Genomic DNA, 24,749 nt, shown 5'->3' on the forward strand with positions numbered 1-24,749 from the left:
TTTTATATGCGTATCTTTTATATTATCGTTGTCAACGTTACCAATATATCAGAGTACATGCGTTACAAGTGCGAAAATGCTTTTAATGAATGAATTGAATGCAAAAACAAAATGATTCATATACACATATCGATCACGGTTTTCAGTGCGTTAGATAATTATTCAATTATAATTGAATTCACTGAACTCATCCATCATTATAGACGGCATATTATATTCTTTTGTCATAGTCATATACTAGTACATCATTCAATATTTAACAAAAATAGAAAAACATCGCATACGGCACACCGACAAATACATTGCTATTATGGGAAGAAAACAAAAATTGTGAAGTAGACCTTATATTAAGTAGTACAAACATGTTAACTTGAACCATACGCTAATAATCATCGTCTTTTTCATCTTCTCTTAACACCGGCTCACCTGGTGAAATATAACAAGTTATAACACTGACTGTAAGAATCCTCAACATCAAGATACACTGACCACAGTGTGTCAGTATTGTGCACTCAGACTGTGATACTTTGCTCAATTCGGTGGATGCCTCAAAACATTAGAATGCGCTTCTGTGTTGTGTTGTTTTTGCGTAATGTTTGTTTTTGGGGTGGCTTACTTGATAATGCATAATTGGTTAATTATTGTTTTACCAGGTGCACTCCAAGTATCAGTTTACCCACGGTTTTTACCCACGGTTTCATATTAATTCTAGTAACCGTGGCTTACCCTTTCATTTATTTGTATAATAACATAACAATATACGTCACACAGCATGCTCAAGTTTCCACCACATTTGCAAATAAGGACCCCCCCCCCACGCATTTAGTCTTTACTCTCTTACCATCGAGTTTTTTCAGTTTAAGCATTTTTTCTTTTACATGGTTTCGGTATGCATCCTTCGTGCCTTCTTGAGAATGTTTTTCTTCTAATGGGTTACCAACAAATACAAGTTCTTCAAGCATTGGCAATTCACCCAATTTATTCAATTCTGCTACGTCTTTGACTTGATTATTACCTAGGTATAGCACCTACAAATAACAAACAACAGTAATTGTTCATTGTATTCCATTGTTTAAAAACAAAATTAGTAGTGTCCCTTTCACTGATCAATTACTGGTATTCATCAAATAATAAACAAAAATCCTAAAAAAAATATGTAAGCTATGTATAGATTCCGGCAGTTTAAAAAAATTTAAACGAATACGTAAATATTATTATAATGATAAAATACAAATATTATCACTACTAATAATATTTTTATAACAATACCGGAAAATACACAAGAAAGCGTGCTGGTATATATGTTAATCATGTCTATCACAACATGTATATCACGTTTCACTAACTTTGAGTTTCTTTAAGACTTGGATGCCCGTTAGTCTCTCCACTAAGTTGTACGAAAACCACAGTTCTTCGAGTGTATCAGACACTGCATCCTGGTAATCAGAAATTAACATTCATACAAGCATGAGTTGGCAGAAAAGTAGCCTAGGAGTATACTTTTCATCAAATTTTCCAATTCAACAAATTGTTAACCAAATTCTGCAATATTTACTCCTATTATATACGCGTGAAGGAATTTCATAATGAAATCTGTGTATTGCACTTTCTTATTGTGTGCGTGGGAAAAGTGTGTCTTCTCGTGTAGAAAAACAACACAAATGCCCAATTTTAAGAATTTCACCAAACATTCAGTGTGTTGAAATCATGATTGCAAAAAATATTAAGAATTGTTTGGCTTTCATGTATCGTGATCATTTAGAGTATGTATGTGACGAGACTCCAGTATGAATTTAAATTGCATACTTACTAAGCCGTTAAAACTTTTAATATTATTTCTACCAAGTGACAGAATCTTAAGGTTTTCTAAAGAAGAATCAAAGTTGTACAACGTGTTTTATTTAAACTACATCAAGGAATATGCTGTCGCAGTAGAAAAAAACACCTAAGCACCATTTGCTGAAGTTACAATTATTGCACGTAAATGCAATAAATACTATTAGACTAGGTTAATTTTTATAATAAATAATATAAATAAAATAAAAAAATCTTACTTAGTCCATTTAAGTTTGCAATTTTTTCAATGGAGTTGGTGGAAAGTGACAATTTCCTGATAAGAAAAAAAAGTAACCAAAAATAATACAGTTTAATTGAATACAGACAAGTTGTTAACCAATGATGCTGAAGATACTAACTCGCATGCGGCAAGCGTTGACAGAGAAGCATCCATCTTTTGTATTGGCGGGATCTGCATATACAACTTTACTTCCTTGGCCTCGGACGCTTTTTGACCTGTTTTCTCCTCCTACCAAAACAATAGTTAAAAAAATGCTTCTAATATAAGTAAAAATAACAACGCCGCCAGTCACACTTGGCTGGTCGAGGGTTACGCACATGCTTAATTTCACAGAGAAGCAAGTATACCCCCCCCCCACAGCGTAGTTTCGGAGTATATATACAAGGCAGATTTTCAAACGTCGAAAAAGTCTGCTCTCTGATTGTTATGAGCATGGTTCATGGTCTGAGGGTTATATGTTTAGGGTTGGATAGTCACTCGGTCACAATCTTGTGAGTAGCTTCGGATTTACTCAAAAACGGGTTACTTTTTAAAAGACTGACAACCACTCATAGGCCGAGCAGGACAATACACCATGAACACATCAAATACACAGAGACGTTCGAACCATGGAGGTAAAATACAGACATTATAATTACTGAGTAAACGGCGGAAATGATCATGGAAATCTGATCATAAACCATTTGTAGGGGGGGGGCAAGGGTTATTTTCGTTCAACGTAATTGCAATATTTTTTTGTTCGTAAAACGTAAATTGAAAAAAAAAATTACGTAATTCTGTAATCACAGGCTAGACGTACAACGTAATCAATCAAATATTTTTTCGTACACTGTAAAAATGTGGCATTTGTCTCGGTACGTAGAATTTACATCCAAATAAAAAAGTCGTAAAGAATAATCCAGGGAAATTACATTTTCAAAACTGTAAAACGACTAGATGACACAATTCACTGCAAAATTAAATTTTCACTGTAAACTGTAAAAACGTCCTTTTTTTCCTTTTAAATTGTAAAAAGCCTTTTTTATTTCCCGTAAAACTGTACCAGCTACCCCTCTTGCCCCCCTGTACCCCTGTAACTCCTTCTTCATTTTACATCCATGTTCGAACAAAGCGAAAAGGCAGCGTATCGGGTGTTTTCCTAAAAATCAGAAGTCCGCATTTTATAAACACTCACATGTCATACTTATGCTAGGCAAATGCCCGCCTCAGGCGCTACAGTGACCCATGCAGCTTGCATTCGAAATAATGTAAACAAGTGTTTTACAGGCAGTGTATATCGTCGCATATAACTCGTATCAATCGGGACGCGACGCGAATATTGTAGTGTCACGGTATAAACGCAAAATAAATGTACGTTGCTGCGTTGCTACGATATATTGCACACTGGCTTATATTTATTGTGTTGCATGTCAGACCATGTTTAGTATACACACAACCTCTTTTGTTACACTTGTTCCAGTACTGTACTTTGGTCTTGTATTTCTGCAGTAAGTAAACGTGACCTGCACGCATAGGTCATGACAAGCGATAAAACATGCAGCAATCATTTTATATATCACATTAACTCGCCACCAGAGTATTTCTTACGGCAGATGAAACAGTTACAACACCGTGGTAAGAACTGTTATTTTTCAACAATCTCAGTATATTGTAACACTATTCAGGGGAGGGAGAAGCGGCGGATTCACCATTTTCTACTATTCTAACATTTTATCTACAAAACCCCGTTTGGAATCATGCTGTCCACACACCGTGAAAACAACTTTTAAAAAGTGTGCGTCACTTACAAACTTCGCCAGAGCCTCTTTTATCGCTGTCCCCTTCTGTGCCTGCAAAAAAATGAAATGAATCTTTAACTTCGACTGATAGGTATATTATTTTTTATTATATTACGTATTAAGTAAATGCCGATGCCAAAATGAGAGCTTGAAGTAACAATGACTTACCATTTTGTTATTGTAGTTAAGCTTTATATACTTATGATACGCACCAACGCTACTAGTAATGGTAACCATGGAGTTTGTAATGCATCATGGGAGTGGTTGATTTACAGTTTATTTATTTCCTGAATTTTCTCCTGTCCTATATATATTTACATTTTGGGTCTAGCTCCAATGAACTTATACTTAGATTCAGACAAACAGTTTTATTTGCTTAATTTATTTTTCATTTATGCAAAAACCTGGAGTGATCATTGATGCACAAATGGCGGTGAATCAAAATCGGTATAAAACAGAATACAATTTACATTTTGGTATTTTACTAATTTAAATAATATAAATAATAATAATAATAATGACTTTATTGACATTTTTCATTTTGAATAGAACATGGTCAAATGTTATTTAAAAAAAAATGATTTATAAAAGAAGTACTAGTATATATTTCAGATATTGTTAATACATATAAGATAAAACTATTTCACCACTTCCGTACCACTGCTAGTTGTTTATATGCATTGCCATTAACATATAATAAATGTGCCTCATTGTCTAACAAATTGAACTGCAGATCTGAGTTTTTTATTGACTTGAGTAATATTATTATTACTTTTTTATGATGTTGACAGCCAATCAGTATAAATAATTCAACAGTAACATTCCGACTGGTCACATGACAATGACAAACATTCGCATTTATCGCTTCGTCACAAGGGTACATATACCGGTCACATGACATGGTACGAACATTCCAATTCATTACATTACGTCATAAGGATACATATACTGGTCACATGACATGGTATGAACATTCCAATTCATTACATTACGTCATAAGGGTACATATACTGGTCACATGACATGGTACGAACATTCCAATTCATTACATTACGTCATAAGGGTATATATAAACTGGTCACATGACTTGGTTATAAACATTCCAGTTCATTACATTACGTCATAAGGGTACATATACTGGTCACATGACTTGGTTATAAACATTCCAATTCATTACATTAGGTCATAAGGGTACATACTCTGGTCACATGACTTGGTTACAAACATTCCAATTCATTACATTACGTCATAAGGGTACATATACTGGTCACATGACTTGGTTATAAACATTCCAATTCATTACATTACGTCATAAGGGTACATATACTGGTCACATGACTTGGTTATAAACATTCCAATTCATTACATTACGTCACGAGGGTACATATACTGGTCACATGACTTGGTTACAAACATTCCAATTCATTACATTATGTCATAAGGGTACATATACTGGTCACATGACTTGGTTATAAACATTCCAATTCATTACATTAGGTCATAAGGGTACATACTCTGGTCACATGACTTGGTTATAAACATTCCAATTCATTACATTACGTCATAAGGGTATATATACTGGTCACATGACATGGTATGAACATTCAAATTCATTACATTACGTCATAAGGGTACATATACTGGTCACATGACATGGTACGAACATTCCAATTCATTACATTACGTCATAAGGGTATATATAAACTGGTCACATGACTTGGTTATAAACATTCCAGTTCATTACATTACATTACATCATAAGGGTACATATACTGGTCACATGACTTGGTTATAAACATTCCAATGCATTACATTACGTCATAAGGGTACATATACTGGTCACATGACTTGGTTACAAACATTCCAATTCATTACATTACGTCATAAGGGTACATATACTGGTCACATGACTTGGTTATAAACATTCCAATTCATTACATTACGTCATAAGGGTACATATACTGGTCACATGACTTGGTTATAAACATTCCAATTCATTACATTACGTCACGAGGGTACATATACTGGTCACATGACTTGGTTACAAACATTCCAATTCATTACATTATGTCATAAGGGTACATATACTGGTCACATGACTTGGTTATAAACATTCCAATTCATTACATTAGGTCATAAGGGTACATACTCTGGTCACATGACTTGGTTACAAACATTCCAATTCATTGCATTAGGTCATAAGGGTACATATACTGGTCACATGACTTGGTTATAAACATTCCAATTCATTACATTAGGTCGTAAGGGTACATATACTGCTCACATGACTTGGTTATAAACATTCCAATGCATTACATTACGTCATAAGGGTACATATACTGGTCACATGACTTGGTTATAAACATTCCAATTCATTACATTACGTCATAAGGGTACATATACTGGTCACATGACTTGGATACAAACATTCCAATGCATTACATTACGTCATAAGGGTACATATACTGGTCACATGACTTGGTTATAAACATTCCAATTCATTACATTACGTCATAAGGGTACATATACTGGTCACATGACTTGGTTACAAACATTCCAATTCATTACATTACGTCATAAGGGTACATATACTGGTCACATGACTTGGATACAAACATTCCAATTCATTACATTACGTCATAAGGGTACATATACTGGTCACATGACTTGGTTACAAACATTCCAATTCATTACATTACGTCATACTGTTGCATATACTGGTCACATGACTTGGTTATAAACATTCCAATTCATTACATTACGTCATAAGGGTACATATACTGGTCACATGACTTGGTTACAAACATTCCAATTCATTACATTACGTCATACTGTTGCATATACTGGTCACATGACTTGGTTATAAACATTCCAATTCATTACATTACGTCATAAGGGTACATATACTGGTCACATGACTTGGTTACAAACATTCCAATTCATTACATTACGTCATACTGTTGCATATACTGGTCACATGACTTGGTTACAAACATTCCAATTCATTACATTACGTCATAAGGGTACATATACTGGTCACACATAGCAGAGCGTGATGTTCTATACGACCTACAGTATAGTTGTCGAAAGATTACTTACTTTGTTTCTTTTCTAAAACATTTTTAATAAAGTTGGATGCATTTAAAGTTCCATTTCGAGATCATTCATAAGATTTTATTTGGGTATTGGGACAGTTATGTGAAAACGTCTGATGTTTAGGTAAATTGTGAGATAAATGCAGTAAACGATCAATTTCCAATGATTTTTCATCATGTTTTATTTCTGGAGATTGTTTGACTTCTATTTCATAGTGTGTTTGAACATGACAAGCAATTATTTATTGATTAAATACATGTGCTTATATTTCTTCTTCTTAAATTTCAGTGTTAATTTCGAATTAAAGGGACACATTCTCAATAAAATTGTGCTTATAGTATGCTATTTTTAGATAAACTAATTGGAAGCATTGTGCAAACAGCGCCATCTAGAGTCGACATTGAAAATAAGCAGGACCATTACAGATAAGAGTGTTCAGACACAAACCTTATAGATCTATGGTTTGTGATACAATATTTGTTTCGTAACACCATTCAATGTTGTTTCATAGTAAAATAACCTTATTGTTTAACAATAAAGGGAGTGGGAAGTGCATGTAAAATATGTATTTTCATCATTTATAGCAAGATCAATCCTACCTTTATTTTTATTAGATTAATAATATAACAAACATATTGATTACCATAGAAGTTTTGATTTTCATATCAAAATTCATTTCAATTATTGTGAAGATAATGACACCAAATGAAACATAATACTAATAAATAAAATACATAATAACATTTATTTTAGTTGGAATTAATTTTCGCTGGAAAGGCTTTTTGGGTGTTTGTATGAAATTAAATTTCAGATTTTTGACGAGTTGAATGTAAAATATAGGAAAAAAGGTATATTCGCTGGATTTTTGAATCATCCCTTCAGTGAATATAAATTCCAAGCAGAAATAAAGTATTTTACAGTAGTCTAAGATTACTGTACTGGACTAATTATTTCGCAAAATGCACTAAGTTGAAATGGTTTTTCCTATAAAACCAGTCAATATCCCTGCCACACAAAGTCGCTAAACTTGAACAAAGTGAATATTTCTCCCTCCACACAAGGTAGGTCAATTGATTGGCAAGATTGGCAGTTTTTTTAGCACAGGAATTGTCTAGTATATTACAATAGTACCTGAGGGTTTTCGTGAAAAGTGTTCACGTCTCAGCCCACAACTATGGCTACCCAGGTACTTACAAACATTTTTCTATGTTAACAAACATCAGTGAATATGCTCCAATACAAGTAACATTTAATTTAGAAAAAAAAAATGTAAGCTTTGACTTTTAAAACTTTATTGCATGAAAATAATTTTCATTAATTACATCTGAAATAAGTAAAAAAACAAAGAATTTTTTTCGCACTCGATTATGTGGAATACTCGCTATACAAATCTCTGAGTAATTACAGCTTATTTTTTTCAAAGCAATTTTTTTATTATACACGAACAACTCTCCAAGTAAGTACTATAATGCTCAGGTATATAATATACAGCAATACAATAATGTACTTATAAATAATGAAATTCAAAAAGACATAAAATTTTATTTTTGGCTTTTTTACTTTATTTAAATGCAATATTATAACAAGAGAAACAATAATAATGATGTAATTAAGTATGGAAATGTATGAGCATGAGGAACGAATTTAACATTGAGTCTACACAGAATGTATTCAAATCAGTATGTACAATATGTATCTAACTGTAACATTACGAAAAATAAGTAAATATATGCCAAATTACAAAATGTTCAATATTTACAATACCAAAAAATGGAAAATATATAGTTGTTTTTATTTGTTATCTTTAATCTTCATCCACCTCATCTCTTAATATGGGTTCACCTAAAAAAGACCAGATAACAATGATCAATTATTGTACTGTAGTACTTTCTACATATGCAATGCAACCATGGCACACTTGCACTGTGTTGTATTTTCAACTATGGTAATATTGAACTACAATGCATGCAAATATACTGGTACATAGAAGCTATCAGGTTAAATGTGGATGTGTGTTTTTGCTTACTGTGATCGCACATATGTTTGGTGCACATAGCTGATGATATTGCCGGCTAGTTGTTCAAAACAAATTAGCAGTCACAGTAAACGTTGACTATCTATCCACCAGAAACAGCACCAATTCCTGCCATTGAGTGGAACAACCTTCTTTCGTGATTGAAATTTGAACAAGTAAATTTGAACTTGTTAGTGTGAGTGTCAGAAAAAGTACAGAATTATTATTAAGGTAGAGATGCAGGTTCAGGGGCACTTGGGAGTGAAATTTTTTTTTTTTGCCTTTTATTATCCAAAAAGTCTTGGCTATAGACTGTTGAAATTTTGTAGAATTGTGAATAGTGGAACATACTCAAAATACGATTTAAAAATATAGATAACAGGTGCAAAATTATCTCTTTTGAATGCTTAGCAAGATGTAGCAAGGCTGTACATAAATAATAAAAAAGAAAACATGGTGAAGAAAAGAAATTACGGGATCTCCATATTATGCACTGTATTTAACTTTTTACAAAACGGTAATACATTTAAATTTGAAACTGTAACAGCCATTTTAATTATGAGCATTAGGAAACTTCTTACTGAGTGAATTGTTATGCAAATTAGCAATGATCTCAGCTTCTTTTTAGTGCACATTCCAGAACTTTAAAAAAAAATAGCGCCTAGACGCTTTGACTTTTTGTTTTGAAATTTTCACAAATGATTGACAATGTGTTTATCTTCAAAACGCCGTCGGGGCATTGTTTTTAGTTGAATAGTGTTACAGCAATCGTACAGACAACTAGCCTCGGTGTTAATTTATGCATAAACTTGACGTAGTGAAATTCAAGCTGCTGTCCTACAAAATTGACAACTGGTAGACAGTTTTCAAGACGGCGTTTTCTTCATAGTAAACAGATGTACCCATAAACCAATTTTGACAGGAAACAGAAGCATGGTTTAGAAGCTAATTTTTTTTTTAATCACTTTTGACCAAAAAAGCACATTTTTGTGCACATTTCAAACTACAGTGTCCATAAAAATAAAATACTAACAAAACTTTAAAATTCATACAATAAACTTTCCGAAAATATATAGTTTTGTGGACAAGGGAGGTCATCTTGGTTTTCTAATTAACTAATTAAAATACCTGTCAGGTAAACTGCATCTCTACCTTAAGTTCAATTCCTTGCTGCCAGAACATGATCATCTGGTTGTTTCCCATAAATGTAAACTTAGACTACCCAAAACTAAATAGGCAGTTACATTAAATTTTAAATCAACGACTGTTGTATACCCTGGTACATGTGATAATTCACAATAAAATAGCCGAAAAGTCAGACACATTTAAGCATTCACCCAGAGTGGCCTATAATAAGTCATAATAAGGAAAGACCAGATAACAAGGTTAATAATTGGAGACAATAAACAGCAATCAATCTTTCCATACCATCAAGTTTTTTCAATTTAAGCATTTTTCCTTTAACATGGTTTTTGTAAGCCTCCTTTGTGCCTTCTTGAGAGTGTTTTTCTTCTAATGGGTTACCAACAAATACAAGTTCTTCAAGCATTGGCAATTCACCCAATTTATTCAATTCTGCTACGTCTTTGACTTGATTATTACTCAGGTACAGCACCTATAAATTATAACAAAATAATTGAATTTAATTTTTACTTGATCCGATTACACTGAACATACAATGTAATATACATAATAATGTGACAGATATTTTGATATCTCATTTAACAGTTCTGACACTATCATAGCGGTTATTAAGCCAATTTTGTCCCTACACTGTTGCCATTTATTTTATAAACACATGTGCTATGATAGTAAATAAACTGATGCTCACTTACCTTGAGCTTTTTTAAAACTTGAATTCCTTTCAACTTTTCAACCAAATTATAAGAAAACCACAATTCTTCTAGTGTGTCTGCTACAGCTTCCTATGAAGTATAAACATAACAACATATATGTCATGTTTATATATATATAAAAAAATATTCTTGGCCAGAATTTGGCTGACATTGTGAAAATCATCAATCTACCCACAGTTGCCAAGAAACAAAATTAAAGAATCACAAAACATAGTTGTTGCTTGAAGCTAAGTACATATGTGTAAAGTACTTTAATTTCCTGACAAATTTTCATGAAATTCAAGAATCCAGGAAAATCATGAATAGGAAATTCACTTGCTTGCTTGACGAAATTGATTTTGAAAGAATTTTAGCTTTCAATCTAAAGACTACGTCTATCGCAGAAAGTATTTACTTACAAACAAAGAGGTGCTAATTTCACAAAAATGACTAGCCACTACGTATCGTGCAACGAGGTCTATTGTTTACAAATTATAATCCACGACTGGCAGGATGCGTGTCGGTCGGTACATAATTATCATAACAATCAAACAATAGTCCTGGTCGGAACCATTTTCGTGGTGGTCGCTAATTTTAAGTGCCCGTCGGGCCGACCAGCATGGCGAGATCCCTGGATGGATGAGGGAGTAGCAGTGACCTGTGCAATATTTTAGCTTCACAAAAGCTATAAAATTTAGTTCTAACTGTACTTTTGTGGTTGCACATAATGGAGATAACAAAATTCTACTCACCAAACCATTCAAACTCTTGATATTATTCCGTGCCAGTGACAAAATTTTTAGATTTTCTAGTGAGAACAAAAATTTAACAAAATCCAAAAATAAGTATCATTTATACAATCTAGTTGATTCACTATATTGACTCAACTAAAAGCATAAAACAAAAATAGTGTCAATAGAAAATATCATTAACAAGGCACAGTTCAATGTAACTGTTAACACACAGAAAATTGTGCCCACAAAAATGTGTGGGAATTGTGATACATGCCAAGAATGTTTACCCATGTATAGAGAATGTCCCATCAAACAAACCAGAAGATGTGAATACTGTACTTACTCAAGCCATTAAGATTTGCTATTTTCTCAATAGCATTTGTCGATAATGCCAATTTCCTGCAAATAATCATATTTGTAATAAAATCAGAAGACAAAATGGCAACTCATTCAACCTAGGTTTTGCACATTTAGTACTAAATCAACTTTATTATTTTCTCCATGAATAATTATATTTTACTGACGAATGCATGAAATTCAGTGCAAAAGTTGCTCAAATGATAAAAATCTACTGAGCAACAAGAAAGTTGCACCCAGAAGTAATACTGTGATCACAATACAATGCTAACTGTGGCTGGTGCTCAAACAGCCAGCAAATAATAGTGTATAGTGACTCTGTTTAGAAATTAGATAACAAAATATCTGATAAGTTAATAGGATTTAGAGATTGAATTTTATACTACAATGTGTTTATGATAAACCAAATAAATGTGTAGATCCTACTAACTAGGCAAATGTACATGATCACTTAATTTCACAATGGCAATTTTGTTTTACTATTCTCAAGCTTATTTATGATTCGGATTTAACATTTTTTTTTAATGGTTAAATAGAATACTCACTCGCATGCGGTAAGTGTCGAAAGGGAGGCATCCATCTTTTCTATCGGTGGTATCTGCATATACAACCTCACCTCCTTGGATTCAGATGCCTTCTGTCCTGTTTTCTCCTCCTACCACAGATTAATAGAATAATTTTGTTAATTTAATTACTTATCAATGTATGTCTATAAATCTGTTTGTTTAATAATATATTGAGGAAGACGTGCAGGCTCGTTTGAGAGCTGTCTTGTTTCATTTTCCCATCACAAGACTACATTCACGACCCCATTATTTACCTAAGAATCAGAATTGTTTGGTAATTATGTGTATAATCACTTAAAAGTTCTGGGGCCCAGGGTATTCAACAATATCCAACAATATGTGGATAGACTGCATGTAGAGTTTTGAACCAGTAATTTCCTAATTAAAATGTAGCCCTAGTGAATCATTGTAAGAGTAGGCGATATACATTCAGTTGTCAGTCACAATCGCAAAAAACTGCTTCAGTCAGTTACTTATGAGCTGAAAATCCAAATAAATGAAGTTGTACTGATCTAAATATTTAGATTTTCACCCCTTATTTAAGTGTCTCAGTCAACGGTGGCATGCTTATTCGATGTCAATGATTCGTGTATAAATGACAACAACTTTCTAGCAGATGTCGGGATATCATTTTTAGGCGGCAACCATTACCGCAATGATTTTACAACATTAATAAAGCACGCCAGAAAGTCGTCGAAGAATAAATGGTCACGTCTCTGCAGGACCAATTTCAGATTTTGTAAACGGTAACCTGTAGTATTGAGCTCGATCATGTCGTGTGTACTTACGAATCTAGCGAGGGCTTCTTTAATCGTTGTTCCTTTCGACTGTAAATAACAAGAAGGCAACATAAGTGACACGTTGGACAGATTGTTAAAAATGCTAAGCGAATTAATTGAAAATGGATAAAAAATGTCACGACAACTTACCATTTTGAACTCTGCAAACGCTGTACACAAAACACCTTTCCTTCACGCTTGTCAGTGACCATGGAGATTGCAGTGCATCATGGGAAATTGTTTCTTGTAGTTCGTTTTGCTGAAATTCGGCTCATAAATTATAGCATGACTGTATTATAATTGTTGTATTTTGATGAACTAAATTATTTAATTACCAATAATTCTAGTATATAACTAAATACTTTTAAAAATAAACATTAATGTCAAAGTTCAAAGGTTATTTGAAATAAAACTGTCGTAGGTGGCGCAACCGAAGAGCAGGTCTTCACGCGAAGCTGTTAATCCAATTAATTAGGAGAAATAAGGGTTTTTTGTCGAAGCGAAAAACATGTCAATGGCAACTGTGGCTCGTTTGAGTGCACAACCTATCATAAACAGTTGTCGAAAACTCGCACAGCAGGTCAGTCCATTTGGTCCTATGTGATTTTTAATAGTCGTATGGACTCACGTTTTTCATAGACTTAAATTCACCACGTTCAATTACCCACCATCATGGAAGCTCCATGCCACCATAGACTCCCGTCAGTGAAAATGACTATTTTGAACTGTAGGCAGTAATCTGCAATTCAGCCAATGACGGAGAGAGAAATCCAGGTCAGGGACAAGATTTCACTTATCATGTGATAAGATTCACAGTCAATTCCATCACAGTCACTCTATCATAGAGGGACTGTGATTCCATGGAGGTAAAAAAAGACTAATAAACTCCCTGATCCATGTACAAACAGCGGCGACCATCCTGGTACCATTGATCTAAGCTTGGCTGTGACTCCATCTCTTTTTACCATCATGGTCAATTCGTACCAATTCACATTTGTCCCACAAGTCGATTCGTCCCATTTTTTTGGTCAACATTACGATCTTGTGCAGTAACAATTTCTGTGTTTGTATGCAAAAGGTTGACGTCGACGTGCGGTATATCCTATGTCTTTTCGGTTTATGTTGAAGGTTCGGCCAACTATATACAGGAAAGTGTGCTAATGGGATGTCACATGCTGGTGCAAACCATGAAATGATTATTTGAGGCTGATTTGAGACATTAGTTTGTTTATTAACACAACACAGACTTTGGAAAGTACAGAAGTAAAGGCACTAAAACTACAAGACAATAAAAAGGCAATTAACAGTAAAAGATAAAAAGTGCATACAAATTACAAAATTACATTATTTGTATTTATTAACTAATAACTGCGATCTCAACTCCGAGTAATGTTATTAATGAGGCTAGGTCTTTGCTATTCCATTTTTTGTGGCGGGGTAGAAAACATTTTGAAGTAATACCCTAATTGGTAACTATGATCAAGGAGGCCTTCGTATGGTGGATATTGAAATTTTGAACAAAGCAATAAAACTTTCCTGGGCTGTTAAAATTATAGATACAGAATCAACTATAGCTGTATTCAGTCATTATTATTTTAGAAATTATGGGTGTTTGCGATTTTTACTCCAGTGCAATTATGATTTGGGCCAAATATATGGTAGAATACTGTAAAGAGGTTAATTATTCACTGGGTTTTAATTTAGCTTATTTCGCTGACTGGAAAATGCGCTAAATTAAAACCCAGTGAATATGTAAAATTTAGCATAGAACACATTATGTAAATGACAAAATCGTGAATTTAAAACCCACTAAATATGCCTGGAATGGCAAATCAGCGAAATTTAAACCCAGTGAAAATTAGTCATTTTACAGTACCTCCCTTTTACATGGATAAATTTCTTACTTGCGATCAGTTTACTGAAAAATATAATATTGCTGTTTTATAACATATACAGGTATTATTTCGGCAATTCCATCAAAATGGAAAAATCTGATGAAATCTAATGATCGTGTGCATGTAACTGGACAAAATGTTCAAAATACAATTGATTATGGGAAGGGTAAAACAAAAGATTTCTATGAAATACTGGTAAAAAGTAAATTTGAACCCCCAAGCTCAGAAACTAAATATGGCTCAATGATTTATGGGCGGAACATAGCAGGAAAATGGAAGCCGATTTGGGAGTTACCTTATATTAAAGGTAACATGTGAAGAAAAAATGAGAATTTTTCAGTTCAAAATTTTGCACAGAACAAAAAATAAACAACAAATTTATTCTTATACAAAAATAACTTAAGAACAGATAGTTTGTGTAAATATTGTCAAAATGAGGAAAATTTAGAACATTTGTTCTGGTATTGTTCAACAGCACAAAGATTTTGGAATTCGTTTGACGAGTCCTGGAGAAAGATCTCTGATGATAACCCAAATTTAATCACATGTTCAAGTATTATCTTTGGAGTACTGGAAAACTAATCTCTTTTAAATTTGTTGTTACTAATTGGTAAATATGTCTTGTATTGTAGCAGGTTTACTGGTTATAGCCCAACAATAGCCTATTTTATGAGTAAAATCAGAAACCAAATTAACATTGAAAAATATGTTTTAACTGAAAACAAGTTTGAAATGAAATGGAGCAAAGTACTGCAAGTGATTGAAGGATATTTGTAAGTTAATTTTATAAAGTTTACTTACCATATAGTCATTGTAGATAAATGAAATTCAATAATTTATAAAAGAAAAGGAAGGAGCCCCCCACACTAACAACAGCCCCCCCAATAATTTTTTTTGTCACCCTCCCCCATTCTCTTTTCTATTATTACTTCATTTTATGTTGTTAATTATCTTTTTGACATGTAAGATTATTTTGAAGTAATGTTCTTTTTTGGAAAATATATGAATAAAAAAAAATTATAAAAGACAGGAAAAAAAAAAAAAGAAACTACCGGATTCTGCACGGCTAGTGGGCCCTTATTTGGGGTTCAAATTTTCAAAAAATGATCATCAAATATTTGGGGAGGGGGGCTTATATTTTCATTGAAAAATCCAACTACGCTGGCAGTTGGACCACACAAAACAAGAGAAACTATTGCAAAAGCTAATCTAAAATTTTATACATTTTTATTTGTTGGATTAAACAGTAGACCGTGCATCTTTCTCCAAAAAAATCACATTAACAAACCTTGTGTGCCAAATACAATTATTTTGTTTCATTTTATTAGCAACGAAAGTATACTCTAAAAGAAGTTTCAAATAAAAACAAACCCAACTGCATTGCTTAGTAGCAAATGATTGCGGTAGCGCAATCCGGTCATGCTGCGTTTCACAATTGTTGATTATTACCTAGTAATGATTATAATAACATGTAAAAAATAAATTCATTGAATTGTTTTTATTTCATCGTAAGCGAATGGTTTCAATCTAATTTTTAACGCTTGATGCTGTAGAAATGAATATCCGCCATGTTTGACCTGGACGGTGTTCTTTGACCTGACAGGTCAAATCAATAATTAACCAATGAAAACAATGGATGATGCCAACATGTTCAAATTACCATAGCTCATTTAAATATGTTAGTGTTATTGAACGTAGCATGGAAGAAATTTGTCGATGCTGTTGTACGATCTTTTGGCTTGGATTTTGATGGGAAAGCGATATGATTTGTTTTTAAATAAAAAAATTAGTTGTTTTCGAAAGATAAACTGAGCATTTGAAGAATAATTTAACATTGTTTATAGTGATGACATCTCCTTGTCAAAACGAAGCTTGCCCATTCACGCTAGTCGCAATAAACATCAATACTCTTGAATAGGTGTCAATGACTACGGTGAAACTTTTAGGCATCAGAAAATCAATTTTGATTCAATTAATGCTGTTCCAGGGCTATATCTCCCAATGTGGACAAGTACTCGTTTGACGATTAGATACAAATCATCATATTCATATTCCTGACATGGTTATATTCCAGCTATATTATTATAAACAAAACTATATATCTTAAATTCGATAACTAACGGGGACTGTGGCCTGCATGGCTTGTTAACTAATACTAGTATACTAATACTAATACAAGTTTTGTGTACGATGGATATGTATTTATTAACTAATAAAGTTGTGATTATTAGTATGAATGCTATGAGTTATTGGCAACAGAAGGCGTTGACTGCCAGTCATTGTGTTCGTTACTCACTCTAGTTTCACTGTACTTGGAGATGAATACTCACATATATAACTTGCTTTTCAATTTCTTTTGAGCATTCGCTACTTCCATTTTATTGTCAAAAGTGTGTTTTACTGATCTTGCCGAATTATTAGATGGCTGGTATGGAATAAAACTAGTCGTTGCCTGTTAATATTAATAGTATTATTATGACATTTTATTTATCTTATAAATATATACAACACCAGGGACATGAAAGATGAGATATAATATATATATATGTTGCCGAAACTTCCGTGGAAGGTTCCGTGCATGATATGAGGGGAAGAGAGAGGACAAGTTTTTATCCAGATTTAACTCTTTTGTTTCAAGTCTTGTAGTCTATTTTTCCTTTTAACCCGTCATCGCCTCCACATATTTACTCAACAAAACGGGTCTGACTCTTGATATTTAGAGCTGAGTAGACGACAGAGTGCTCCGTTTCTGTAGTAAGATTGATGATTCAAATATACCACGGTTACTAGAAACCGTGGTACAAATGTATAACCCAACGTCGGCAAAAACAAAATGGCGCAACGAACAATTACGCATGCCAGTGCATAACGAGCATATGTAAAGTTTGTTGTTTGGATCTTTTTGTGCTTACTGGGCGAGTTAGTAATTGGCTAAACTTAAAACGGACGAATCGACTTTGGGATGAACTAACTTGTGGGACGAATCGACTTGAGACGAATTGACTTGGGACAAATCAACTTGTGGGACAAATCGACTTGGGATACAAATCGACTTGGGATGAATGTGATTTGGATGAATCGGCTGTCCCTCGATAAGGTCAATGAGGTCAGCGACCATATTGTCTTTATTCACTCTCTGTTTTCCCCGCACCGAGTGTGCAATGCAAGCAAAACAGTGCGGTTCAGTCAGCAGTTTTTCTCAGCTATTTCTGTGCCTATTGGTAACAGTAAGACGTGGCGTCTGGTAGGATAAAATTGATCTTTTTAGGGGCTCTTGTGCTTTTGTATCTTGCACAAAAAAACTTGGGTGACGCACATGGCTACTTTTGTAGGTTTCATTGTGTCAATTGCAACTGTAATTTCGTTCCAATCATACTTGCCTTATGGGGGTATTTATTTCTTAGTATAGCTAAAAATGACCGACAAGAAGAAAGGGAAACTTCTCAAAGCATGAAATATTTTTACAATATGCAATGATCATTTATAAGATTTCAGTAACCCCTTCATTGTATTTTTGCAGAAATCTCCATACATAAAACATATACCACGAATTAACCAAGTTGTTGCCAGGTAAATATTTATCATTTAAATTTAATTGTTCACTAGTACTCAGTAAAATGTATGACAGGTACTGAATGTGTTAAACTTTAGATCTGTGCACTTTTTGTGATTTGAGTCTAGAACTTTGTAGTAGCTTGATTGTGAAAAACATTTATTTCCAGGTGTTTGCAATCAGAATTAATGTATTATTTTTATTTAATAATTTCAGCAAAGTTTCTAGAAACCAAGGTAAACTATACGATACTATTTTTTGTTTTTTGGTAATTTTTTACTGGTAACACGTTGATAATGTGACATCACTACGACTAACACACAAAATTTAAATACAATGTTTTCTCACTAAGTGGTGTCAAAACATGTTAAGAAAAAAATGAAGATTAACTCCATCTCTGAATGGCCATGAAATGTTAACGAAATGTTTGTAATGGTGTACATCATTTTGAGCCATAATGTCATCGTAATATTTCACAAGAGAAGGTATCAAATGTGATCTCCTTTGACGTATCATTGTGGAGTTTAGAACGTGTTTCATTGACTGGTTCGAAATAGAGTACAGTATTTGCTCTATTTCTCAGGGGTGCCTATAGTCAGTATAATTGATTATAATAATGATCATATGTGCTTCTATATGTGGAAATATGACAACCTGTAATCATTACTGAATTTCATTACCTATATTTCTTATATTCAAAGCATAGATATCTTTATTATTCACAGCATTCTTTTGTCAACCAATCGTACAATTCAGCAGCACTGTTCAGGTGAGTCTATCTATTTTTTTTTGAGATGAGTTTTTTTTTAGCTCCCTAGGGGTATTGCTTTAAAAAGAAAGGTCTGTCTATTAGGTCCAATCAAGGCACTGACGAGTTTTACTCGTCTCTATATGGACTGCTTAATAACAGACCAAAATAGATGGTATTTGACTATAATTAGCTTTCATGATGAGGGTTTGGCTAGATTTTGAAACTAAACATATTTGAAAAAACACACATTAAAAGCACATTTCCCATAGAATAGCATATAAACCAAAAATCACATTGTATTGGCTGTGTAGTATTAAAATAATTGAAATATTATCTATTGTGACCATAGAAAAATCTCTGTATTTCATGCATACTGTAAAAGAATCTGCATGGACAATTTTTAAAAAAAATGATATAAACAAATTTGCATAAGCAAAGATTTCTCTCTAAAAAAAATGTGATAGGTAATATGACAAAAAGCAATTACGGTAGCATCAAATTTTAATCTACCACTTGTCATGCACCCACAGTGAATGGATTAGTTAGTGCATACATACCAGTTACAAAACTTGAGTGTAGTCGTATTGAATTCTGAATTTCATGGCTATTTTGGGACAGGTAGAAGAAACAAATGAACCTGATGTTTTGTACAAGAAGATAATACTAACGCTGAAATCCCATGATGATGCGGTGATCGAAAGTTATCAGCAATATGTGACTATGACGGCCAATGAACTCGGTTTGAAAGAACCTAAAACGTAAGTGTAATAATATGCAAAATATCTGAACACACACGGACCGAATTATGTATTGGGTGTTTATGAGCTATTAAATGGAATCCAGATCGTAATCTTGGATGGATGCATTCTGTTCAAACTACAGTGAACATAATGGGGCCTTGGTATGTCATTTTAGTATTCGTATTGAGTTCGAAATGGCTGATTGGCAGCTATATTATTTAAAAAACATACAGTTTTGGTCCAAATAACCAAGATGCCTAGAATGATCAAGTTTAAACTTGACACCTATATCATATATATATCGGACATGTGCACAGGCATTTGTTTCATCATCTGATTTAAGATGTCCGATTGGCAGCCATTTCAATGCCAAAAATGGATCAAAATCAGATTTCAGAACCACTCATAATTCATTTTACCAACAAAACAAGAAAAAGTCACTGCCAGGGACTTTCAGAATTTTGACAATGAGGGATTTTATAATACGGTTTCTGGTTTTATTAACAGGCAGTGTTTGCGGAATTTTATAATACGGTTTCTGGTTTTATTAACAGGCAGTGTTTGCGGAATTTTATAATTCGATTTCTGGTTTTATTAACAGGCAGTGTTTGCGGAATTTTATAATTCGATTTCTGGTTTTATTAACAGGCAGTGTTTGCGGAAACACATTAACAGAATCACACATTTAAAATCAAGGCATATCTACAAAAAACACAGAGTCCAGTATGAAATCAGAACATACAAGAGACAAATAGAGGTTTGTAGACGTATATTATGCGTTTTTTTTTATACTATGATCTTATATGAAATACACTTATTCAAGCTCAACTGTACACCAGTAGTTTTATATTGGCCCTGGCCCTTGCCCTTGCCCTGTCTCGCCGTGTATTCAACTATGATAAACCCAAGGACTTTTCCATCTAGCATAGTGTTGCCTATACCAGAACTAATTTTGTCAACATCACTTTGGAAATTATACCAGTGCACTTGTTGAGTGGGACTTACCAAAGCAGTTATGAAAGTACATTTTTCGTTTTTTGTTTCTCAGTTCCAACATCTAACTGGTAGCACTGCAGATACATTATTAGAATATATAGAAAGAAATATACCTGAAGGTGTGGCGATGAGAGTACAAAAGGTTGGTACTAACTCTGACATCCCATGTAAACTCGTTAAACAAAACACATTTTTCAAGATAATATTTTCGTTTGAATAAACCAAACCTACTTCTACATTTATTTTTTGTGTTCAGTTTGATCAGTTTACTTCAATCAGGTGACAATTTTTTTTTACATGAACAACTAACTTATTGTGGATGCGAGACGAGTAAACTATAACGTGAATTTATTTTTTCGCAGGTTGAAGTTGTAGCATTGCCATCCCATATTAAGCCACCACTGCCAAAAGAAGATGCATAATTTTCTTATTGTTTGTAAGTCATAATATTAAAATAAACAATTGAAGCCCAATATTGTAGTCTTTTTCATAATGGTGTGTTTTTTTCCCAAGAAGTAGAGCTTGTGGTCAAAGTAAAATGTAACATTGAGTATATGAGGTTGGATTCTAAACTATTCCTCACCAAGTATGCATGCAGGATTTGATCTATATCTGATTAAAAAGGCAGAAGCCTACTCATAATTTTTTAGAAAGTTGGTCATATATCACATGACAATGTGCATTGGTCTATTATGTAAAATCATGAAGCCATTGTCCCATGCACAGTCCCTTTATCTATAGAGGGACTGTGTGTTTCAGTTGCATATTTTGGGAAACTTGTCCTAATATTTTTCAAAAAATGCTAATTTTAGAACAGTTACATAGAGCACAATGTTAAAGACAAATTTTTTGCCACTTTTTAAAACTCAGATTTTTAAAATAATTGAGACTAACAAAAAATACCCTAACATTTACAATATATAATTTTTTCAGCCATCATCCATTAAAATACAACAATAATTTTTTCAATAATTAAGCTTTTTTTAAGTCAATATCCTTGTATTGCTCAGAAGTACAATTTATTGGAAAATACTGTATATGAAATCAGGAGTAGGCTTCTACCTTGAGTTTCAATTCTGATGTACATGTGTAATCTAAGCTGGCTGAATAAAATGGCTGCCTGGTGGCTAATTTAATTGCAAAAATGCACCCAAATAGAGCATTTCTACAATTTCTGAACTGATCTTGTGAATAGATGGATTTTATTAAAACTCATCAGATATATAGAACTTTAACACACACCAATTGTTTGTGATTCTAAAACTGATGCCTATTTTGTTTCCAGCCACTTTTGAACACTTATATATTAAATACCTTGTGATACAAATTAAATACACTTGTTTTTTGATCATATTTAAAGCGCGGTAGTCGACGCTCTGCGCATGTTCAACATTTGTGTTGATGAACATTGATTTCCCACAATCCAATGCACTCTTCAAATGGAAATCCTAAGTATGAGGTTTATCCTGGGCGCGACTTGCACTGATTACCGCCGGTGACTCCTTCAATACCTTCCAATAACATGAAAATTACTTAATTAAGGCTTGGAAACGTCTCAGTTCGTACTCGTTGATCTGTGCAACAGTCAAAGTCGCCATCTTTGTTATATGAGACCCATATATCTACCGCGCTTTAAGATAAGTAATCGGTTAACTGCCAGCACAACGCTCCTCTTTGAAATTATTAACAGCAACTTGTGAGCCGATTTTCTACCAGCTAAACCTATATGTTCATTGTCCTCAAAATTATTGAGTGATGGTGGTGAGAGGGCCTTTGTATATAGAGATAAAAATAACACTAGCAGTTGGTTTTGTGTTTCATATGGTAACAACTGTATGCCAAAAATACTGGACCTCAATAATTCAACATGCACATAAGATTTTCTCGTATTTATTCATGACATAGTTATATAATATATATATATGTAGGAAACAGTTTAGGAAAGTTCATTCATGAAATTCTTGCTGTTGCAAAAATGAATGGAATGGCAATATTGCAGTAGGAGACACTGTTTTGCTAATGTTATAAATTACTTGCAATGTAGCCATTGCTTCCTGTGGCAACAGTGTATCATACAGCAATATTGCCATTCCATTTTTTTTTTTCAGTCACTACAAAATTAAAATATTTAAAAAAAATATTTAGTATGATGTATTGAATACATAATTTAGTTCCAAATAAATATCTTGTGTATATTGACTACATGATAAAATAATACATGTACTGTGTATAACTTACACATAGATATAGGGCAAAAAGCAATTTACGATCACATAAAAACATAATTTCAACTAACAAACCAGCAATACAAATTTGAACCACTGATGAATAAGAGTGTAATATAATTCAGTGACATTGACAGTTGGAGGGAGTATTCTTACAAAGAGGGGGCGGGGTGAGGCGATACAACTGGTACTGCTACTATGTGGATCAACCTAGGGGGTCCCAATTCAGGTCTGGAAAGATACACAAGACACGATTACAAAATGTACATAGCAGGTGAAATATCGCCACATGTTGGTTAAATTGACAGTTGATCACTCAGTTAATCTGCTCACAAAAAATACGGAAACTATAGTGGCAGTGTATAGTTACAAATTTATGATTATTTTCACACTGTATAAAACTGGGTCGCTGCAGATGACTGGATTTCTATCTGACCCATTTTAAATTGTAATCTTTTTAACCACTTCAGTAACATTTGTGAACGATACGACAATACTTCCATCTTGGTGGGATCAGCTGGTTGGTAGTTTTCCACTGTCTGTAATCGTACATGCATGCTACCAGGAAGCTGAAGATTTAATGGAATGCACATTGAATATTAATTGCAGTACATGTTTTAGTGACTTTCAAATTTATTTGTGTATGAACATGCAAATATCAATTAATAAAATGACTAATGGACACTGTAGTGTAGGAATCTCTAGCTAATCGCTGTGCTGTGCTATGGAATGTACAATGTTATTGCAGAACCCAATGATTCCTGTGAACACATACATGTAGTTTACCATGCAGCATTTTCACGCAGACCACAGAGCATTATCTGGGCCTGAATTTAATTGAACCAGAGACACTAGAAAAGAAAGGACATGGAACTGCGGCAAATATGAAAAGTCTCTTTGAGAAGGGAACGCTATGCAAACAGATCGGCATCCTGCGTCGTCACATGATCATTTTCTCTTACTACGCCGTGAATGAATGAGAGGTCGAGGCAGCAATCGACTTTGTCTGTGTTATTGTGGGTCCCTTTTTCAGCCAAATTTTCCTTTTAACGAATGTTTAATTAAACTTTTCCATTTGTATAGTTCATAAAATTTGCTGATATCATGTTTTTGATTTAAAAGTCTACTTGCAAAAAGTGTGATTTCTAATTTCTCAGACGAAAGCAATTTAATAGTTTGAGCAATTAGCAATGTACTTTGTCAATGTTTTTGTGGGGGGGGGGGGCAAATTTTCTTTTTAATTAAAGTTTCTTTTATTTTTACCCATGAAGTTCACTGATGTTGTGTTTTTTATTTTAAATACAACAAGCAAAAATTGTGTTTCATGGTTTCTCTGAGTGGAACAAAAATGTA

At 33.4% G+C, this 24,749-nt stretch overlaps 4 protein-coding genes across 4 annotated transcripts in view; 1 reads left to right on the top strand and 3 right to left on the bottom strand.

Annotated features, from left to right (window-relative positions):
- Positions 1-224: 224 nt before the first annotated feature.
- On the bottom strand, positions 225-4,092 carry LOC100374661 (dynein axonemal light chain 1-like). Its single transcript, XM_085505786.1, has 6 exons — positions 4,024-4,092; positions 3,865-3,906; positions 2,159-2,305; positions 1,347-1,436; positions 842-1,028; positions 225-426 (listed from the first exon to the last, which is right to left on the bottom strand). Exons 1-6 carry the CDS (start codon positions 4,090-4,092, stop codon positions 383-385), a joined length of 579 nt encoding a protein of 192 aa, XP_085361912.1. The 3' UTR covers positions 225-382.
- A 4,134-nt stretch (positions 4,093-8,226) lies between these two features.
- LOC100373602 (dynein axonemal light chain 1-like) lies at positions 8,227-13,473 on the bottom strand. The gene is made up of 8 exons (XM_002730741.4): positions 13,387-13,473; positions 13,246-13,284; positions 12,437-12,546; positions 11,878-11,933; positions 11,553-11,608; positions 10,801-10,890; positions 10,394-10,580; positions 8,227-8,793 (listed from the first exon to the last, which is right to left on the bottom strand). The coding sequence occupies exons 1-8, from the start codon at positions 13,387-13,389 to the stop codon at positions 8,756-8,758; spliced, it is 579 nt and encodes a 192-aa protein (XP_002730787.1). The 5' UTR covers positions 13,390-13,473; the 3' UTR covers positions 8,227-8,755.
- A 180-nt stretch (positions 13,474-13,653) lies between these two features.
- LOC100373455 (small ribosomal subunit protein uS10m-like) lies at positions 13,654-21,644 on the top strand. The gene is made up of 8 exons (XM_002730740.3): positions 13,654-13,816; positions 18,652-18,701; positions 18,901-18,920; positions 19,410-19,453; positions 20,054-20,193; positions 20,824-20,932; positions 21,224-21,313; positions 21,534-21,644. Exons 1-8 carry the CDS (start codon positions 13,745-13,747, stop codon positions 21,591-21,593), a joined length of 585 nt encoding a protein of 194 aa, XP_002730786.2. The 5' UTR covers positions 13,654-13,744; the 3' UTR covers positions 21,594-21,644.
- Positions 21,645-23,045: 1,401 nt separating this feature from the next.
- The window catches only part of LOC100374509 (protein unc-79 homolog), a 35,776-nt gene continuing 34,072 nt past the window's right edge, over positions 23,046-24,749 (bottom strand). The window contains exon 44 of the mRNA XM_085505787.1: positions 23,046-23,965. Coding sequence (XP_085361913.1) covers positions 23,783-23,965 — 183 coding nt within the window. The 3' untranslated portion in view covers positions 23,046-23,782. The remainder of the gene's footprint in view (positions 23,966-24,749) is intronic.

The sequence above is a fragment of the Saccoglossus kowalevskii genome, chromosome 2, assembly GCF_978046115.1.
Source record: "Saccoglossus kowalevskii chromosome 2, keSacKowa6.1, whole genome shotgun sequence".
NCBI lineage: Eukaryota > Metazoa > Hemichordata > Enteropneusta > Harrimaniidae > Saccoglossus > Saccoglossus kowalevskii.